The sequence below is a fragment of the Drosophila subpulchrella genome, chromosome 2L (genome assembly GCF_014743375.2).
Source record: "Drosophila subpulchrella strain 33 F10 #4 breed RU33 chromosome 2L, RU_Dsub_v1.1 Primary Assembly, whole genome shotgun sequence".
In the NCBI taxonomy this organism is placed as follows: domain Eukaryota; kingdom Metazoa; phylum Arthropoda; class Insecta; order Diptera; family Drosophilidae; genus Drosophila; species Drosophila subpulchrella.
In genome coordinates, this window is record NC_050610.1 from 3,553,173 (window position 1) to 3,571,444 (window position 18,272).

The 18,272-nt window shown below is 42.3% G+C and overlaps 4 protein-coding genes across 6 annotated transcripts; 2 read left to right on the forward strand and 2 right to left on the reverse strand.

Moving 5' to 3' along the window:
* Positions 1 to 486: 486 nt before the first annotated feature.
* On the reverse strand, positions 487 to 1,066 carry LOC119548152. The gene has a single exon (XM_037855252.1). It carries the CDS (start codon positions 1,014 to 1,016, stop codon positions 618 to 620), a length of 399 nt encoding a protein of 132 aa, XP_037711180.1. The 5' UTR covers positions 1,017 to 1,066; the 3' UTR covers positions 487 to 617.
* A 5,973-nt stretch (positions 1,067 to 7,039) lies between these two features.
* On the reverse strand, positions 7,040 to 8,472 carry LOC119547041. 2 transcript variants are annotated; one of them, XM_037853715.1, is made up of 2 exons: positions 8,316 to 8,472; positions 7,040 to 8,257 (listed from the first exon to the last, which is right to left on the reverse strand). In XM_037853715.1, the coding sequence occupies exon 2, from the start codon at positions 8,230 to 8,232 to the stop codon at positions 7,135 to 7,137; it is 1,098 nt and encodes a 365-aa protein (XP_037709643.1). In that variant the 5' UTR covers positions 8,233 to 8,257; positions 8,316 to 8,472; the 3' UTR covers positions 7,040 to 7,134. The 2 variants fall into 2 exon arrangements, with proteins under 2 accessions (XP_037709643.1, XP_037709644.1); XM_037853716.1 differs by having other exon boundaries at positions 7,040 to 8,247; positions 8,316 to 8,438.
* Positions 8,473 to 8,880: 408 nt separating this feature from the next.
* LOC119547042 lies at positions 8,881 to 9,626 on the forward strand. The gene has a single exon (XM_037853718.1). The coding sequence runs from the start codon at positions 8,977 to 8,979 to the stop codon at positions 9,559 to 9,561; it is 585 nt and encodes a 194-aa protein (XP_037709646.1). The 5' UTR covers positions 8,881 to 8,976; the 3' UTR covers positions 9,562 to 9,626.
* Positions 9,627 to 13,314: 3,688 nt separating this feature from the next.
* On the forward strand, positions 13,315 to 16,955 carry LOC119547068. 2 transcript variants are annotated; one of them, XM_037853753.1, is made up of 7 exons: positions 13,315 to 14,674; positions 14,732 to 15,174; positions 15,231 to 15,562; positions 15,678 to 16,203; positions 16,264 to 16,530; positions 16,586 to 16,735; positions 16,790 to 16,955. In XM_037853753.1, the coding sequence occupies exons 1-7, from the start codon at positions 13,357 to 13,359 to the stop codon at positions 16,922 to 16,924; spliced, it is 3,171 nt and encodes a 1,056-aa protein (XP_037709681.1). In that variant the 5' UTR covers positions 13,315 to 13,356; the 3' UTR covers positions 16,925 to 16,955. The 2 variants fall into 2 exon arrangements, with proteins under 2 accessions (XP_037709681.1, XP_037709682.1); XM_037853754.1 differs by lacking the exons at positions 16,264 to 16,530; positions 16,586 to 16,735; positions 16,790 to 16,955 and having other exon boundaries at positions 15,673 to 15,841.
* Positions 16,956 to 18,272: the final 1,317 nt, after the last annotated feature.

Sequence of the window (18,272 nt, forward strand, 5' to 3'; positions counted from 1 at the left end):
TAGGCACCAAGTGCAACAAAATGTTTCGAAGCTCTTTTTATTTTTGTATTGTTATACGTTCATATGTTTATTCAACCTCGACTACCCTGTTAGTTATTACTTACATATTTATTTTGCCACTCCTACCCACTCGGGTACCCCTCAGAACCCCTTTAGACCTTCTCATACCCTCTCATCTCTATTTGTGTTTGTGTTTGCCTTGTGGTTTTGCCATCGCATTCAGTCCCCGTGACGCTTTTTAATCTTAAGCGCCTTCCATTCGCCACAATTGTCCAGGCCGTGAGCCAACTGCCCCTTTCTGGCTCTTGGCTCCGGCCAGCTGAACAAATATATATAACCATTTTTACCCTTGCTACAGATCCACCTGGCGACTTATGGCCGGCTTATGTGCTCGCAAACCAATTAAAATGGCCAACGGAATTGTAAGACCCCAGACACGAAGGCAATGGCAGCAAATTAATTTCAAAGGATTACGACTGGGCCTGGAACTGTATTTAGTTGATTTCGTTTGGACATTTGGTCCTGGAACGGAAGTCCAAGTGTGTCCTATTTTTAGCATTTCTTGAAACAGGAATATTAACTGGTTAAGTTTCTTAGTATTTAGTACTGTTCTGCGTTTAATTGATGGTTTCCCTTCGCCTTAGTTGGGGACTCTTTTTGGATCCTTCAATTAATTCCTTATGAGCCTCGTTTTTCATGGCCTCAGCTGCTGCCTCAAAGCGTCGACGACGGTGCAGCTCAACACTCTGCTCCGGATTCAGGTCCCTGAACAGATAATCATCCTCTAAGAATCCTTCATCGTCGGGGTTTTCATCTTCGTCCTCATGTTCATCCTCATGATTGAATAGGTTCCTCCAGATTACAATTGTCAAACGTTGAAAGCGTTTAGAAACATAAAGCCGAATAAAAATTGTGATCAACAGTCCAATTATAAATCCATAGAAAATTAGGTTCTTGCTTAGAAAAACAGACGCCACAGACAGCATATGAACGAGTTTTCCGGTAAGTTTATCCATTGATCTTACTTCGTTGACAAAAATTGGTGCGACTTGACTCGTTTCAATCTGTTGCTTGAAATGTTGAATTTAATAATTACCGCCTACCTAGTTAAGATTTTGTTATACTGTTAGTAAAATGAAAATTAAAAAAAAAAATTTTTCAGTGCGTCGAATATCAGATACCCGTTATTAGCTGAGGTAAGCTAGTCACCTTCATAATCGATATACCTGTACATTTTATCTACTTTACAATTTGTAAGCTTTTACATCTGAAAGTATAATCCGATATCACAAAGTTCATACGAACAGACGGACATGGCTAGATCGACTCGGCTAGTGATCCTGATCAAGAATATATATGCTTTATGTGGCCGGAATCGCTTCAATCTGCCTGTTACATACTGTCCGATGGTCGTAAAAATTGATTTACACGAAGTTTATTTATTAAATGGAAGGCAAACATGATGTGCGAAAAATAAGCATAGCGTTTATCAAATAATAAGTTTAGTTCCAACGGGTATAAAAAGGCGTATTGTACAAAGAGCAGTTCCAGTTTTCGTATAGTTAGTATTTGCCAAATTGAGGGTATTCTTCTTAGAAAAAATTTAAATATTGTTGATATACATTATTATTAATTAATTTATTTATATAACAATACTAACCAAAATTTTTCCAAGTTGCATAAAAAATTTTCAATTAACAAAAATACCCATTATAAGTATCTTTATAATAAGTATTTCAGATCTTTACATTCCTCTCACTAGCAATATCCGTCCTTGACCTTGGTAATCCTTCCTATCGCTTTTCCTTTGCATTCGAGTTGGCACATGTTACCGTAGGTTAATTGATCCGATCCACAGACAGGGAAAAGAAGTTTAGGACACATGCAAGGAAATTGCAATTTTGTGGCAGCAGACAGGACCAACAAAGCAAGCATGCAGAAAGGAACCAAAACGAGGCAACGCATGGTTTTAGTCTTAGACTGATCGAAAAAGACTAAAGCAATCACAACCGACCTGCACTCATTATACTTGTATATGCACCAGCAAGTGGTTTATATTTAAAGCGATAAATTAAAATGTTAACGTACGTTAAAGCCCTAAGGGTTATATTACGTTTGTATGTCAATACTAGGTGTTTGATATCAATTAAAGTGAAAGATTTATGTTACTCTTAAATAATTTATTTCCGTCATATTTAAATGGCAAATGACTTTCAAAATTGTATGAAATAATATGTGATGACGATAATTCCTTTTAGCTCTTATTTTGGCGATCATACGTAGGATATAGTTGTCTGAACAGGCTTGTTGCGACTTATATACTATCTGAAATAGAAATATGAGTTTTGGGAAAGTTTTATTGAAAGTAAAAGCTTTATAAGAAAGAGACTAGTTTGCTTGGAAAGGGATGGACACACGGTCTTGGCTAGATCGACTCGTCCAGTGATGTTGTGTTGCAAGCTTCTTACTGTAATCATACAACCCACTGCAAGGTTCTAAACACAAAACATTACGGATAATCTCTCAATAAAATCCGAGACTTTTAAAATAAAAACGTTATACTAGATTAATTTTCAAAACCAGTTGTTTGAGAGGACTAAAATTCAATTTCTAAGGCATAGAAACAAAGTCAAAGGACACAGAGACGTGTGCATTGTTTACTTTATGGGGGACAGCTCTCAGGGACTCAGTTCTGGACTGAGGCTACGACTGAGCCTGTTCCTGACCGGCACTCGAGGGTTCAAGAAGGCTCTTAACCCGCTGCTTGAGGCTGTGGCCAAATCCACACCACTGTGCAAGGAGGTAGGATAAAAATAAATTAAAAATGTGTTGGACTAGCACCCACACAACAACGTGGACACTTATCCAGGCGGCCGCATACACAGACATATTAAGGAACGTGACTTGGCTGTCCTGAGACAACCACACACTCGCACCGCCATATAAGTTTAGCATGTTATGAAAAATGTATACACAGACAGGAGACGGAGGACTGAAGGACTTGGGAACTGGGACTGGAAATGGGACTGGGATTGGGATTGGGACTGAGGGGACTGCCTTTGTCCACCCGGCACGTAGCCGGCCACGCCCAGTCTCCTCGGCGGCCGCCCCCCGCTTTTAATGACAAAAGTTATGACGACAAATGACTCGGTTGACTTTCACTGCGAAATCAGAGCCGGCGCTCCACAATGGGACCATGAATCATTTCCCGTTGACTTGACGCCGCTCTCTGAATTCACTTTTGCCATTTGGCCGCCTTGATTTGTAGTCGCTGTAGTCGCTAAGAGCGCTCCTCATTTATCATTATGCAAATTATAAATTAAATTTTAACGCAGTGCCGCAGATAATAATGTAAATGTTTTAATGCCTGGCTGATAATTATGCAAGTCTTGCTGCATCGGCGAAAAATTCACGCTCGACCGCAGGCGCCGTCGCGTCGTGCAAATTGAATTTGTTAATCAACTGCATTTAGGCTTAATTGAAAGTGCGGATAGAGGCGATAAAAACACGCGCGGAACTTTAATGTTAAATTTAATAAATAAAGGTCGGGTTTGTGTGCGCACTGTGCACGTGCCTCGGGTGAAATTCCCACAATCAATGCAATTACAAAGTAGTTTTTGCAACATATTTCAGAAAATCGATATACTTATACATGGCTGTGAGATATAGGCCTTTTAGCCCTCAATAATTGTCAATGCCTAATTAGTATTTGCCTTCAGTTGATTTGGGCAAAGGCAAATCATACATAACCGACCAATAACTTGGACAAATCAAATTCAAGTTGTGGCACTTCACACTGGGTATTAAATGCTGTCAACTAATTTCGAGCTGAGGGCGAACAACCCATTTCCTTTTGAAGCTGTCAAACAAACATGAAATGAAATTACGGATTGTAAGCCGTAATGTTTTCCTGTCAATGGGAAATTCGCTGCACATCGAATTTGAGTTGATAATTAGGGCAAAAGTAAATCAGCTCGAGGCAGAAGTTAGTGTCGCAATCTGCTGGAATTTATGTCTATCTCAATAGGAAACATTTGCTTTGACTCCCACACTAACCCACCCCCGAAAAGGGGTGGTATTATTTACTGCAGCGCACCTTTGCCTCGGGCGACCTTGGGCCAAAGGATGCGTTAATTCAATTGTATTACGCATACGCAGTGTGGGCCAAGCACAAAAAGACATGTCGGCTTTTAAAGTGCGCCTTTTGGATTGTCCCCGTTCAGGGAGTAGTATGTGTGTATATTCCTGCTAATATCTGCACTGCGACAGTTTGAAGTGTGTTTAACAAGAGCGTGTGTGTGGATTCACTCCTTTCTAGAACAGCAATTAATTAGGCAGCCTTTGTTTACCCATCTACACGAACATATTGGATTTGCACAAGCAGGATGCTCATAAATTTACACCGACTGGTAAGGCTCAAGAAGTAAGGTGCCGAGTGCTCAAAAATAATGCGATGAAATTTATAGCAATCAGATCCTGATTCTGGAAGTAATACATTCCAAGTTAAATCAAAACAAAACAAAATAAAATTCCAAAGATAGTAATTGAGGTAGCGCCCTTTGTTCCCAATTTTCAAACTAATTCGTTCTGCGCTCAAATTACTTTGGAAATATTTCTAAAGAAACCGCCGCCTGCATATTTCCACCTTTTTTAATATTTTATGCTCTTTATAGGCGCAATGTGGGCTGCATCTGATGGCGTTGCCACTTTTGCTTTGTGCAATTGCTTTTTGCGGATATTGTTGTTAGTTTTACTTTTGAGATCCGTGTTGGTTTTCGCTGTTTGTTTTTGCATTGTGCGATGCCGCTTTTGTTTTACACGGCCAGCATTGAGACTGTGGTTTTTGCAGTTGTTTTTGCAGCCGCGCCGGCTGCCGTGTCCTATTTGTATCCTGTTGGCACACAGATACGGACACAGATACAAATAGAATACCCACATATACTTACGTTCACTCGCATTTATGTCTATTGGCGCGCGTCCATTTCCATTTCATTTCCGTTATTGCAAAACTTTTCGTATTAAATATATTTTTCTCCCAGCGTTTTGTTTCATTTCGAAGCCCTTTGCTGGTTTTTGCACTCTGGCAAAGTTGTTTGTTGCCGTCGTTTCTGGTACTTTATGCGCCGTGGCCATTATTGCAGTTATTTCCTTTATTGTACAAGTACAGGCATAAAAATCCCGCATTTCCATATAAATATTTTGCGCACTCGCCTCGCCTTCGCCTCATTTATTGTGGCCTACTTACGGACGAGTGTGCTCGTCGGGCCAGCGGCTTACAAATTGACATGCAATTAAATGTAAGCCACAGGCATTTATTATAATTGTTGCACCCCACCCCTTTTTAGCTGGTTTGACTCGGTTCTCCGGGCCCACAATTCCGATTCGGCTCCTGGCCAAATGCTGACGCTGATTAGGCAGCCACCAGCAACAAACTAACATTGTTGTTGCCCCCTGGCAGCTGCAATTAGCATTCTGCGCTGTAATAAATAAAGTAAAATTAACCACAATACCCCAAACAAAACGCTCGACCAAATTGTCCCCATTAATTTAATTTCAAACAAACAGTTGGCGTACTATTTTTGGCCAGCCTTAAATTGGAAATATTTTAAACTGTTTCCCAATTACCATCATATAAATTTCAAGACTAAATCCATTTTCGGTTTTATTTCTAAAACATTTTAAAAGTGTGATTTCAAACCTAGCCCATGCACGAATTATCGTGAAAATTGTATCTGTTATTATCGTATCTTGAATGGTCACAAATGTATATATTTGCTTAATTAACAGTGGCATGCATTATATTAGTTTGACTTGTCATTTCAATTCTTTATTTATATGCGCATATATTTTGTAAAAATGAGGTTATATATTTTGCATATTTTATGGGTCAACAACGCATTCAAAACTAACAAGTGACCACAAATTTTTAGCGCATTTGAATAAATGACACTGAACATCCGTAAAAAATGTTTTACCGCAAATCAGGTTAGTTTTCTCCCTATCTCGTTAGCCAAATGTGGGCATAAAAGTAAGGTGAATTTATTTTTCCGATAGCCGTGGTGTGGTGTTTTATGAATTCATTCCACCCGGTCAAACTGTTAATAAGGAAAGGGATTGCTTGGCATGTTTCAAGGATTGGAAAAAACGTTAGCATAAATGTATTTTATCGGGAGGGGATTACTTTGAAGGGGATGAAATTGATTTAGAATAATAAATAACGATTTTTCATTTTTGAAACAAATTTACGTTGCTTTTTGCCCGCAGTACTAATGAAAAACAAGGGAGAACGCTATAGTCGAGTACCTCGACTATCAGATACCCGTTACTCAGCGACCAAAGGGAAATGGAGATATGCAAGCAGCAAAGCGAGATTTAAATGCGCCACCTACCGGCGGAAGACAGATTTAAGCGTTGTGTGCGTTAGGGTAGGCGTGACAAATTCATTATTCAAAAGAATAAGTTAGCCGCGCACTTTGCTCTCTCTGAGCGCCGGCAGTGCTTTTCTCTTTGCCGCTAAGTTCGGCCGGCAACTATTTACATACACACACATACACGCGTAAAAACATTTCGCATTGTCTGGCTCTGACGTCATAGCTTTTTTTCTTGGGAGGTTTGTGGGCGTTAGAGTGGGCGTAGAAAATTTTTTTTTGGGTCAATCGATAGGTATGGACAAGACTAATACATTTCAGTTAAAATTTTCTATCTAACATCAAAACTGTAGGAGCCACAGTTTTGGGCGGTTTGTGGGCGTTAGAGTGGGCGTGGCAGTCTACTGAAACAAACTTGCGCTGCGTAAGAAGCTCAGGAATCTGAACGCCAAATCTCAATAGCCTAGCTCTCATAGTTTCCGAGATCTCAGCGTTCATCCGGACAGACGGACAGACGGACAGACGGACATGGCTAGATCGACTCGGCTAGTGATCCTGATCAAGAATATATATACTTTATGGGGTCGGAAACGCTTCCTTCTGCCTGTTACATACTTTCCGACGAATCTAGTATACCCTTTTACTCTACGAGTAACGGGTATAATAAAAACTGCTAGTTTAAAATTTTATTTTTCCGTCCGACTCAACAGCAAGCAATTGTGACCAGTCTTTGGCTATGGAATTTCGGAATAAGTAAATAATTTTCCTAAGAAAGCACAGCATCGCTGAACCAGAATGTCATGCGATCACCATGAGAAAGTTTTTGAGGTACTGCGATCGAATGATTTCGGGCCACTGAGTTGTAGCGCCTGAAGTTCTCATTTCCGGCATTTAGGCGATCCGCCAGCTCGGCAGCCTGCTGGTTTAAGGATTGTCTGTAGGATAAGGCAGTTTCCGACTGAATGTAGCTGGGTCCATCCTTCGATTCAGGCAGCACACTGGACGTGTTGGTTTTCGATTTGAATTTAGTCTCTGAAGCCATTGCCTTGGAAATTTTGGAGATAAGATCAGTGGTGGGTTGTTCGTGGGATTCCTCCTTCTGAGAATCTTGGTTTTCTGTCTTAATGGAGTGTTGGGAGACGGAATCAGTCTTTTGTGGTTTTACAGAGGCTTCTGAAGGTGACTCCTCAGTCTTTGATTTGACGGATCGCTGAGATCCCGTTTCCGAGGACTTATCCGATACTTTTGATTTGATTGCGGTGAAGGAAACTTTTGCGGACTCAGAGGGTTTTGGTGACTTCAAAATGGACTTTGGAGTGAGTGTAGCATTCGAAGAACTCCTGTTGGAGACCTCCGATTTTGCCCGGGAAGTTTTCGAGGCCTTGGCATCGATGCTGGCTTGACTTTGCCTGGCAACGCTGCTCGCCTTGGAAGCCACACTGGAGTCCGATGTGGATACTTGGAAATTAGCCCTACCCTCACCACTGGCCTGTCGACTCGACCTCACTGGCATCAATGTGCGTAGCGAGTCTTTTGCCAAAGCTTCCTTTGATCTGGAATCCTCGGCGAGCTTCGTCCTTGAGACACCGCCCGCATCAATGCGGTCTTTTTCGTGGATAGCTGCAGCCTGCTTCTTGGCCACGGCCATCTCCTCGTTGATGGCTTTGGAAATGGCCACTTCGCCCAGCTTTGTCGTGCCCAGCTTTGGCTTACTCTCCGCCTGTAAATATTCGGGCTTGGCCACGAACACCGGTGGCGGATACGTAACGCAGGTGGGGATTTTAAAGTCGGAGCGGGCTCCACTATTGGGCGGGCCCACATTGAAGGGATTGAAGGGCTCAACGTCAAAGTCATCGGGAAACATTTTGCCCTGTGAAGACTGCAATTGCCTATGGGTCATCTAGTTTATTTTCTAGTCTTACACTCTACAATTTCACGATCACTCACTTGTTTGGGGTTGAATTTTGGAAGGTAAAGACTTTCTAGTCTTTATGTTGGTCAGCCGAATTGTTTTGTGTGATTTTTGAACTGCTTGTGATTTAAAACCTCTAAAATAAACTGACACAAAAATCAGTTCTCGAGTTGCAATGTATATCCAGGAGTATTTTTCTCTCCTTGTGTAGCTGAAAAAGTACAGTCTGTAATTATGGAAGGCATAATTGGAGTGCCCACATGCACACCATTGGTTATCCTGCATAGGTATATCTCTAAGAGCAATCTCTTTTTCCCCTTTCTTGTCTGCCTTTGTTTTTTACTATGACAGTCTGGTCTGCCTACTTCAGGTTCTACTCTGGCCTTAATTAAAAACGCCTCCTGCTTCCTTTGGGCCCGACTCTGTGTATCAATTCAGAGAGTACGTGCTGATAAGGTGTAAAATCCTTTGGCTCTTTTCATTCATGATGGAAAGCATGTTTCAAGCTGTTGCTCAGAAGTTACAAGTGGCAAATTAATTAGCAGTCCGAAAGGTTTGTGAGAGAGTGGCAGAGAGTAAGCTGTCAAGATCATTTCCCCCCTCTAGACAGTCTTTTGATCAGCTTTTCGGTGACCGGTAGTTGAAATTCGAGTGTGAAAATTCTAGAAATAAAAAAAACAGAGAAACGGTTCTAATATGACTAGTCTGCAGAAATCGGATGGAAGTCAGCCAGTGCAAGGCGGTGCCCCGCAAGGCACCCAGAATGGAATGGTAGCCTATGGAACCGGCCTCGTCTTCGGCGGGAATGTGTATCCGGTGTTGGTGGACGGCGTGCCCATGCAGCCGCCCATGGGCGCTCATCAGGCGGCAGTGCATCAGCGGATGCAGATGCAGATGCAGCAGGTACGGCCGCAGGCTCCACAGATACAGGGCCACAAACTCGTCGCTCCACAGCCGTCCTGTCAGCAAAGTGGTTCCCGAGCAGGGCCGCGATATCCTGCTCCCTCGCACATGACCAAGCCCCACCAGCAGAACTTTGGTCCTGTTATGGCCCATCAGCAACAGCAGCACAGCAACATCGCCAATATGCAGCAGCTGCAGGCGCAGATTCTTCAGCGGCAACTGATACAGGCTTCCATGGGCAATCCTTACAGCCATTACGGCAACTACAACATGCAATCGAATGCGGGTGGCGACTCCGGAGGCTGGAACGGCTATGCCATGATGCAGCCAGCGGATGCCAATAAACCGTATTCCTTCGGCTGGAGCCTCACCGATTGAGACCGATTTGCATATGTGGCTGTGTTGGGAAAACCGATGAAATTAAATGTAAATTTGTAAGCGCTCATCTTCGGGGATTAGCCCTAATCAATTTATGGTACTGTGCAATCCTTTGGGGAACCCTACTCTTGGGTTTACTTGGCCATCATTTGCAGCAGCTCGCCTCGGTTCCTTTTTTTGCACTTCGTCGAGCTCTGAGGTTGCCTTCCAGTGGCAGGGGCCACCTCGGTTCGGGGGTTGGTCGTCATTTAGTGGTAAATTTCCGTCTTAGTTGCCAACGAACGTCAGACGTGACATTTTGCAAATTCCGTTTTCAGCATTTTGTAATCGTTCCAGCATACGTGAGCCACTGAAAGTCGATTCCCAGCACCACCCATTTGGCTCCTGATGCGGTGCTGCTGGTGACACTCACTCAGGTTGTTCGTGGTGCTGCCGGATAGCAGGATAGCAGGATTTCAGGATTGCAGGATTGGAGCATGTGTGGGAAAGCGGGTTGTAACTGGTTTTGTAGTGGCTTCCGATTTTTTCACTGGTTTTCAGCAGCTCTCGTGATGATACCCTACATTGAAGACCTATCAAAATTATTTAAGGGCCTTTAAAATGAGCATAAATATCACATAACAGTCGACATTAGGGGAAAAGCTGAAACAATTGTCTGCTTTCGAATTGAAATGCTTAAGAATTTACTGTCTTATTTATGGACAAGAATTTTATGTACGGTGCTGACTTTTCCATGCAAGTCTTTATTTAAATTTAATTTCTTTCAAAGCGCGCAAAAGTCAATTATAGCTGTCGGTTTGTGTATTTATTAAAATAATTTTTGATACCGCACGTTGCTTCGGTTGTTCATACCGTGTGAAATAATAAAATAAATTGATGTGGCTTAAGGAAAACTTAATATTCGTTAAAGAAATTTTATAGAAGAACATATTTTCCGAACAGACCTTTGCTTTTTCAAGGTATTGATAGAGAAAGAACGATGTAGGACCTTAATAAAGTACTCTCCTGTACCGTTTTAGAAACCACTAATAAATACCAGTAAAGTCTCGGATTTCCCCGAATTCCCTCAAATGTTCCTTTCAAAGGGATCAACTTTCTGCTTACTGTGATAATTAACATTATTTCCATAAATAACTTTCTTTGTGGCGGCCTTCGAGCTAAGCTCCTGACGTCATCGGGACTTTGCCGGAGAAAACTCAGACCGCAAGCTGCATGTCGGCAGGCCCTCACACATACACTCTCAGCTCTCTAATGATGATCCCCAAAGTCAACTTGCTAAAGTAACACGAGCTCAAACATGCATACACACACACTGGGACGGCGGACTCATAAGCACACAGTGGTATTAACGCCATAATTCGTAAGTTACACACACACAGGCGCCGCAAAAGGGATTAAGTTATATTAAAGTTGTGAGCGCTGCATTTTAAGTTCCCCTCCTTTGACGACGTAAAGTGCAGGAGTGCAGGAAGCCATGAAGCCGAAGTAGAGTCGAAGCCAAAGCCTAGGGGTTCGCACGCTCGATCTTGAGGGCAAAAAGGACTCTGGTGGCCCAAAAAAGTGCGCTATGCAAATTTCGACTGACCCACATTTAAATAATAATAATATTCGGAGCCCGTCGAGCCCGTTATAAATGCAATATATGGCATAAGTTTACGCACTGCAATCCACGCTCATGGAAAAACTCCCTGGCTTGTATAAATTTGCAATATTTTTATATAGTTGCAGTCGCCAGTATTTTTCCCCTGCAAGTTACAGGTCAAGTGCTAATTTCTGTTCTCTTATTTTATTCCATTTCATTTTTACTGTTCTTGCGCTGGCCTTTACGTGTGCGCACATATATGCGAAAAGTTTGCGCGAAAGTTTAATTTAAAAAATGCATTTTCACTGACTTTGACCTTCGCGCTAAAAAAAATAAAAAATGAAAACAACTAAAAAAGAGCCACAAAACCCGACAACTATGACCTGTAAAGTCCCAGATGCAGGGAGACTGAAAATTAAATCAAATAAATTGACTTTCTTTTGTTTTTAGTTTTGCGCATTTAAATCAATTTACGCCCGGCTTTGTCTCAGCCGCCTTAATTAATTGCCAGCTAACAGCTTTGCGCCTAATTGTTTTGTCTTTCGTAGCACTGGCAGTAAAGAAATGTTTTTATCTTCGAATGAATTCAAAGAATTCCCTAATCCAGTGGTGATGTCTGATTAAATTAGATCTGCGGCTGCAGCTGCCAGCGAATTTAATTCGCAACCTGTCATACAGTATTCAAGCTGCTTCTGAACACTCCTGCCGAAATATGGTTTACGACCCCACCGTGTCTAATAAAACTTATATGTCTGGGAGCCATAAAACCCGCACAGCAACCCAATTCCAGACCAAATGGCATACGATTTTTGGGCCAGACCGTTCGGAATTTGCGAGGGCGCTCGAAAGCGGAGCAACCAACTTGTTGAAGTGTTTATTGTTTAGAATCCCGCGGCGTCGGCATCGGAATACATAAAACACTTTTTCGTTTTGAATAAAAGATACGCAGATGAGAGTCTTGGAGGGCGAGGAGGTAACCTTTACAACTCCTTTAAGGATTGCGTGGATGTCTGCGAATCGGATACGCATTTCAAGTCTGAAGGAGGCCTCTCAGACGGTTTTTGTGCAGCTAAGATGTATAAACGAGTTCCATCATTTTAAAATTAGCTTGGGTCGTCAGGAATTTATGTCATTTGTATGCGCTGCGTGTGGATAAATCTTATGATATATAAAAGAGAGCTAGATCAGCCAATTTTTACACAGCATTCCATTGGGGGCCTTGGTGCCCACTATAAACAATATGTCCCATTTGTTATGACATATGTACAGTGTACATTGTACATACTTTTCATGATGAACTGGTTTTTATTTTTTTGAAAAGTGGTGTCAACTTTAAGCATTCTCTATACGAATGTAAAATCAGATCATTCGTAGCCAGAACTCAGAACCAGGGTACAGTGAAATGGTACTTTGAACTAGTTAAGTTTTTTAGTCACTTCTTTCATCGGGTCTACCTCTCACAATGAATGGCTAAAATTCAAATGGTCAGTTCCTAAACGAATTATAGCATGGACGTGTTTTAAATGTCGTTGAAAGGACTCGTACATTTTGCTCCTCCGGTTTCCCTAGCTTAAATCTTCTTAATTTAATTAACCAATCGGCTTATAAAGGCTTAGCACCAAAATTTAAAAAAAAAATCACAACACCTTTTGATCGGTGTATTCTCGTTATGATCGGACCCTTACTGCAGATTTTCAATTCTGCGGCTATATTTCGTAGTCGCCTTTGCACACTCGCCTGATGCCGTCCACAGTGATATAAACTTTTGATCAGGACCGCTAGCCATTTCCGTCTGTCTATCTGTTCCCATGAGCGCTGAAATCTCGAAAAATATTAAAGCTATAAAGTTGTAATTTAGCATGTAGATTCTTGAGGTTCTAAGACAGCCATGCCCAATCTAACGCCTATATCGTTAAGCTAAATCTGTCTAGCGCCCACATTTTTAAAGATTTTCTAAAAGTGTAAGTTAATTTTTGTTTTATTTATCTTTCTTCATGCCAAAAATTATTTTCATGGGACCATCCATTAAAAAGTTATTAGGATAACAAAAGAATCCACGCTAGGTGGCGATGTTGGGGGCTGTGCAATTTTAAGAACAGTCGCTTTTCAGAATCTGGTTACAATAAGAAATCCGTGCTTCAATTGTCAGCCCTTGCTGAATCTATAGATATTTCCCGTTTTCCCTGGCACACCTACGTATATTTTAAATCACAATGGAGAGAGGCAGCGTTCTCGGTCGGAATACTGTCCGTCGGACTGCACGTCATACCCGGCGAAGGCGTTCAACCGGAGGAATCGAAGGCAACGGGAGCAAGACTTTCGACGTGCAAAAGGTGGAGAAACCCCCGGAGAACAGGACCTTACAGCAACGGGTCTTCCTCTACATCCAGCTGAACGAGTTGACCAAGCTGCCGAAGACGGACTATCCTCTGGAGCTGCACCTTTACCATCCGAAGAACACGCTGCAGAAGATGCAGGAACGCTACACCACAGAGACCATCATCTACCAGCACGAGTTTAACCTGAAGAAGCCGGTATTCGCATTGGGAGTCATGCAGGACGATATCGAGGATATGAATACGTTCAGTGATCAGCCGCTGTTGATTTCCCTCTACCAAAGGATTCCCAGACGTCGAAAGGGGGGAAGAAAAAAATCCAAGAAAGCTGTCTCATCGACTTCGCAGGAAGTGAGTCAATCGAATACAGGGGCTTCGGAGAATGGTGAAAATGTTCCGAGGAAGTCTTATCCTGACGCCGAAGAAGCTGGGGAGGAAGGTGAGGGAGGTAACTTTTCGGAGGAGCGACTGGAACTGTTGTCCCGCGGTCATTGTGATCTCTTGCAGCTTTTCCAGCGACGCCGCTTCATAAGCGACATAACCATCTTCCTGTACCCGGAGTACCACACCTTATCGAAGGCAAAGGCCCATGATAAAATCACCTCGTGCAGCGTTTGGCACATGTATTCCATACTGCCCATCCTGAAGAACTTTAACTTCACCAATTTGGCCTTTCTGACCCTGGAATCCATTTACAACGTTCCAGAGGAACTGCATCCCTTATCCGCCGACCTGGGCCTAAGTGTTTCCTTCCGTGCCAAGGAACCGGAGGGAGACAGCCTTACCTTCAGGGTGATTCCTCTGTGCACCTACTCGGGATTTATATCGCAGATTATCAGCGACCAGAACACCAGCATCGTGTGGGAGGACATCAAGAGGGACCTGCACCCCAATATGCACCTAAGCTTCAACCAAATGGAGACAAACTCGAGGATAAAGCTGCCAAAGTTGTTTCGCCTGTTGCTATGGGAGCAGGACGTCGACTTTCAGATTCACAAGATCGATGCCGTGACTGACTTGGCCCTGATCAACAACTCCCTGCACCGATTCGTACTCACCGAGGATATGCGAAAGATCCTTGAGCAGGCTGTGGTGCACAATGACTACGAGTTGCTGCTGCAACTGTACCAGGAGACAACCAGTAATGTCCTGTACGAGGGAGTGCTCAATCCGAGCATCTTTGGCTACCCAGGCGGTAAGCAATCTTATTTATTAACTTATTCATACGACTTCACTTTGTAACCTTTCCCAGTAAACTACTGCCGCTTTGCAGTCCACCTAAAGCCCCTTTTCGAACCGGAAATCAAACTTAGCATACCGAGAAGTACCCTGGAAATGGGCCCCATGTTCTGCACCTTCAAAATTTGCTTCTTTCAGCCAATTTGCGAGCGCAACGAACCCCTTGACAAGTACAATGAGTGCCTCCTCAAAAGGGCAAAGCTGCGACGATGTTTCGATATGGAATTCCTCAAGGAGGACGAGGACGATGTGGATGTGTGTATGGAGCTGTATAGGGCCTTCGATGATCTCATCTCCGATACAATAGGCTTCATAGTCAAGAGGGGTGTGCAAGACATCGAGGATAAAAAGGACTATTTCTGCTGCCACCTGGGCAACCTCTGCAATCTGGTGTTGAAAATCTGTGGCTGCGACTTTAACGTACGCATGCCAACAAAATCGAACATAGAATTCAGAGTGGGTGTTTTCATAAAAAATGGGTTGATAGTTTTAATTATTTATTTTGTGACTAGGAAATGCTGACCCACATGTACAAGGAGTTGATGGATCGTATTGAGGGCATAGTAACTGCCTGCAACTGGAAAAATAGTTTTGACTGTGCGACGCATCAGGATTATGGGGAACACGGCTTGACCCGGCTGATGAATGAAATGCGTCTGGTCAGCCACTCCGGGCAGAGGGATTTGGCCATTCATATATTCGAGGAAATCGACAAAAGCACCCCAAACCGCATTATATTTGACTTTGTTACCCTGATAAACAGCGTCGAAACCCTGCAGTTTGAACAAGCTGCTAGGTATTTCATGAAGCCCAGGACCAGCGATTGGAGTGGACATTACTTCACGTGAGTTATGGGATAATAATAGTATTCAGAAGGCTACTGGTATATTACATGTTCATAGAGCTGAATGCCTAGAAAATATATAAGTTAAGTAAATTCCTTTTCTTTTATAGCACAGATTGCTTATGCAGCTCTATATTAACTACATGATGGATCTAAGATCCCCAGATGAAGAAGTTCTAAGCACGGCAAAAACGAATATGATCGAGAGTTTGCGCCAATTCGCCGATAAGAACAGGCTGGAATCGGAGATCTGGATTCTGTTGTACTGCTATTACAGGGAAGCTGATTATTTGCCAGGGATGGAGTTCACGCGTTGGAAATTTCAGAATCTCCATGAAATTTCTTCAAAGACTCTAGCCTTTACCCCCACCTCCCTTTATGAACTGTACCTGCCAGTCGACTTCGAATTGAGGAGCTCGTGCACCCCGATGAACACTCAGTTCTATCCAGTTTTTAAGCTGTTTGCTCGCTTGGGAGCGTACGCCTTTGCCGAAATGGTTTTTTCCGTCGTAGAGCAGTGTTTTTCGGAAGCTGATGTCTATCTTATAAAGACCACTCTAAAGATTCTTCAGCGACAGATTGATAGTAAGTTTAGAATTATTAAGATGCCTACGGACAACAGTGTGCAGGGAAAGTTGAAAGTAAGATTCGGTTTTTGATTTTAGTTGAAGAATGTTGATTATTAAAAAACTAAAATCTAGCGCTGTTACCAACTGCACATCAATGGCAGTGTGGAATATTCCCGTGGACGCTGCGACGAAGCTCTGAAGTATTTTGAGGAATTGTATTTAGTAACGGATCCCAGTGACAGGTCATTGTTTAAACTGAGTTTCCTGCGTCTCGGTCAATTGGCCTTTGAAAGGGAAAAATTCGATTTGTCCGAAAGGGCCTACGACATCTGCTTGCCTTGTAGTCAAAGGCGCAAGAACTTTACGGCAAACTATGGAAAGGGCCTGGCACTTTATCATGTGAGTTCTGATAGATAAGGTGCAATATAATACTGAAACACATGGGTATCCATAGCAAAATCGACTGGAGGAAGCGATTCCCTTTCTGTCTCGCTGCACTGAAATCGACATCTTTGTTCCCGATGTCTGGGGTTATTTGGCCACCATTAACCTGAGACTAAACAAAAATAAAACTGCCTTGGAGTGCTGGAAGGTGGCTAAAATGGTTGGTATTAAAATGGGACAACAATAGTTTAGATCTAAGACTCCCTTTTTTAAGTACCCTGAACTAAGCATCAGCAAGAACGTGTATGCCGAACTGGATAAGATTCAGTACTCGGATATCCATCTGCTAGTAGATGACGATGGGAACCCAGCGGAAAAGATGTTGAAAATGGACTTTCTTCCTTTGTAATTAAAAGCTTTAAAACCACCCAAGAATATATGATTTTATGCACCTGGTAAATCCTAAGCAAACACATTAAAAGTCACGCCTTTCATCAAGTTCCAGCTACATTTATCACTTAAATTTAGTGCCCTACATTTAGGTGAAATTAAGTATACGCACACGCATATGTTTACAAGGTATTTCGGTCCCTCGATGTCCTTCGCCTGCCTCGTCGAGCTGCCGCTTGTCAAAATTTTAGCCGCAGAGCGGCAGCACATACGTGAATATGCCAACACAATGCATTTTTGGCCAAGGGCAAACCGCCACAGCAATAGCAACAACAAAACCGACAGCAGCAACAACGACAAAACAGAAACAAGTGAGATACGTAGTTAAACCCTTTTGGCCAACACTCCACCCATGACAGGTGTTTGCTCTGCAAAACGTTTGAGGGGTATAGGGAATTTGGCAAGTAACTTACCTCACATGTGTGGTATTCTGAGCCAAAGTAATATTTTGTATTTGTTTTATTAATTTAACTTAATTTTAAATATTTATAGATTCCAGTTCTAACCGTAATATTTTTTGACACTGTATAATTCATTTGCTAATCTTATATTTTTACAGTACCTATCACAGATATTAACCTTTTAAAGGATATATTTAAATATATAATTTTGATTGAACTTCCCTTTTTTTCTTTATACTCTAAGAACCATATTTCTAAAAGTATCTTAATAATAGTGGAGTCTACTCCATGGATATGCATATGGTTGAGTTAATATTAATCTATGCAGTTGTTTGAATTAAATTATAACGTCCTGTTTAAATGTAATCTTAGAATCCTTTCTGTCAATGAGTCTGATAAATTGGCTTAATTTATATCAATTGTTTAATAACATTCACATAAAATATATAAAAAGGAAATCAGTAAGTTAAGTAATTAGGTCTAGAATATTTTTAAAATAACCGAAATATGCTTATTTAGTAAGTCATTATTTATCTAATAAATCATCTTGTAAGTTTTTAACCTCCAATCATTTCTTGGCAAATACTACTATCCCATCTATCATTAGTGGGCCAATTCGAAGGGCATCCCCATTTCGTTGGCCTGGCGATTCCGCTCGGCTGTTGTTGTTTACCTGGCAGCGAGTGCTCTAAAATCCGCTTTGACAGCTCGGCTGTCAGCTCAACTCAAACCAAGCCAGGAGGGATGGTGTTGTCCTGCTGTTGGGGGTGGGATGCTGTACACTTTTTTGCCTGTCTTGTTTGGGCCAGACCCTCAACTACATATGCTAATGACGAGGGGCCATGCCGAAGGGCGGACTGCGATGGGGGCGAGGCAGCCACTCAGCTCGGGCTTTTGAGCTAGTTT

Coding starts and splice junctions, on each gene's coding strand:
- LOC119548152 (XM_037855252.1), bottom strand. CDS start 1,016: ATGGATAAACTTACCGGAAAACTCGTTCATATGCTGTCTGTGGCGTCT.
- LOC119547041 (XM_037853715.1), bottom strand. CDS start 8,232: ATGTTTCCCGATGACTTTGACGTTGAGCCCTTCAATCCCTTCAATGTG.
- LOC119547042 (XM_037853718.1), top strand. CDS start 8,977: ATGACTAGTCTGCAGAAATCGGATGGAAGTCAGCCAGTGCAAGGCGGT.
- LOC119547068 (XM_037853753.1), top strand. CDS start 13,357: ATGGAGAGAGGCAGCGTTCTCGGTCGGAATACTGTCCGTCGGACTGCA. Junction 16,531..16,585: donor AGGGCCTGGCACTTTATCAT/GTGAGTTCTGAT, acceptor GGGTATCCATAG/CAAAATCGACTGGAGGAAGC. Junction 16,736..16,789: donor GCTGGAAGGTGGCTAAAATG/GTTGGTATTAAA, acceptor CCCTTTTTTAAG/TACCCTGAACTAAGCATCAG.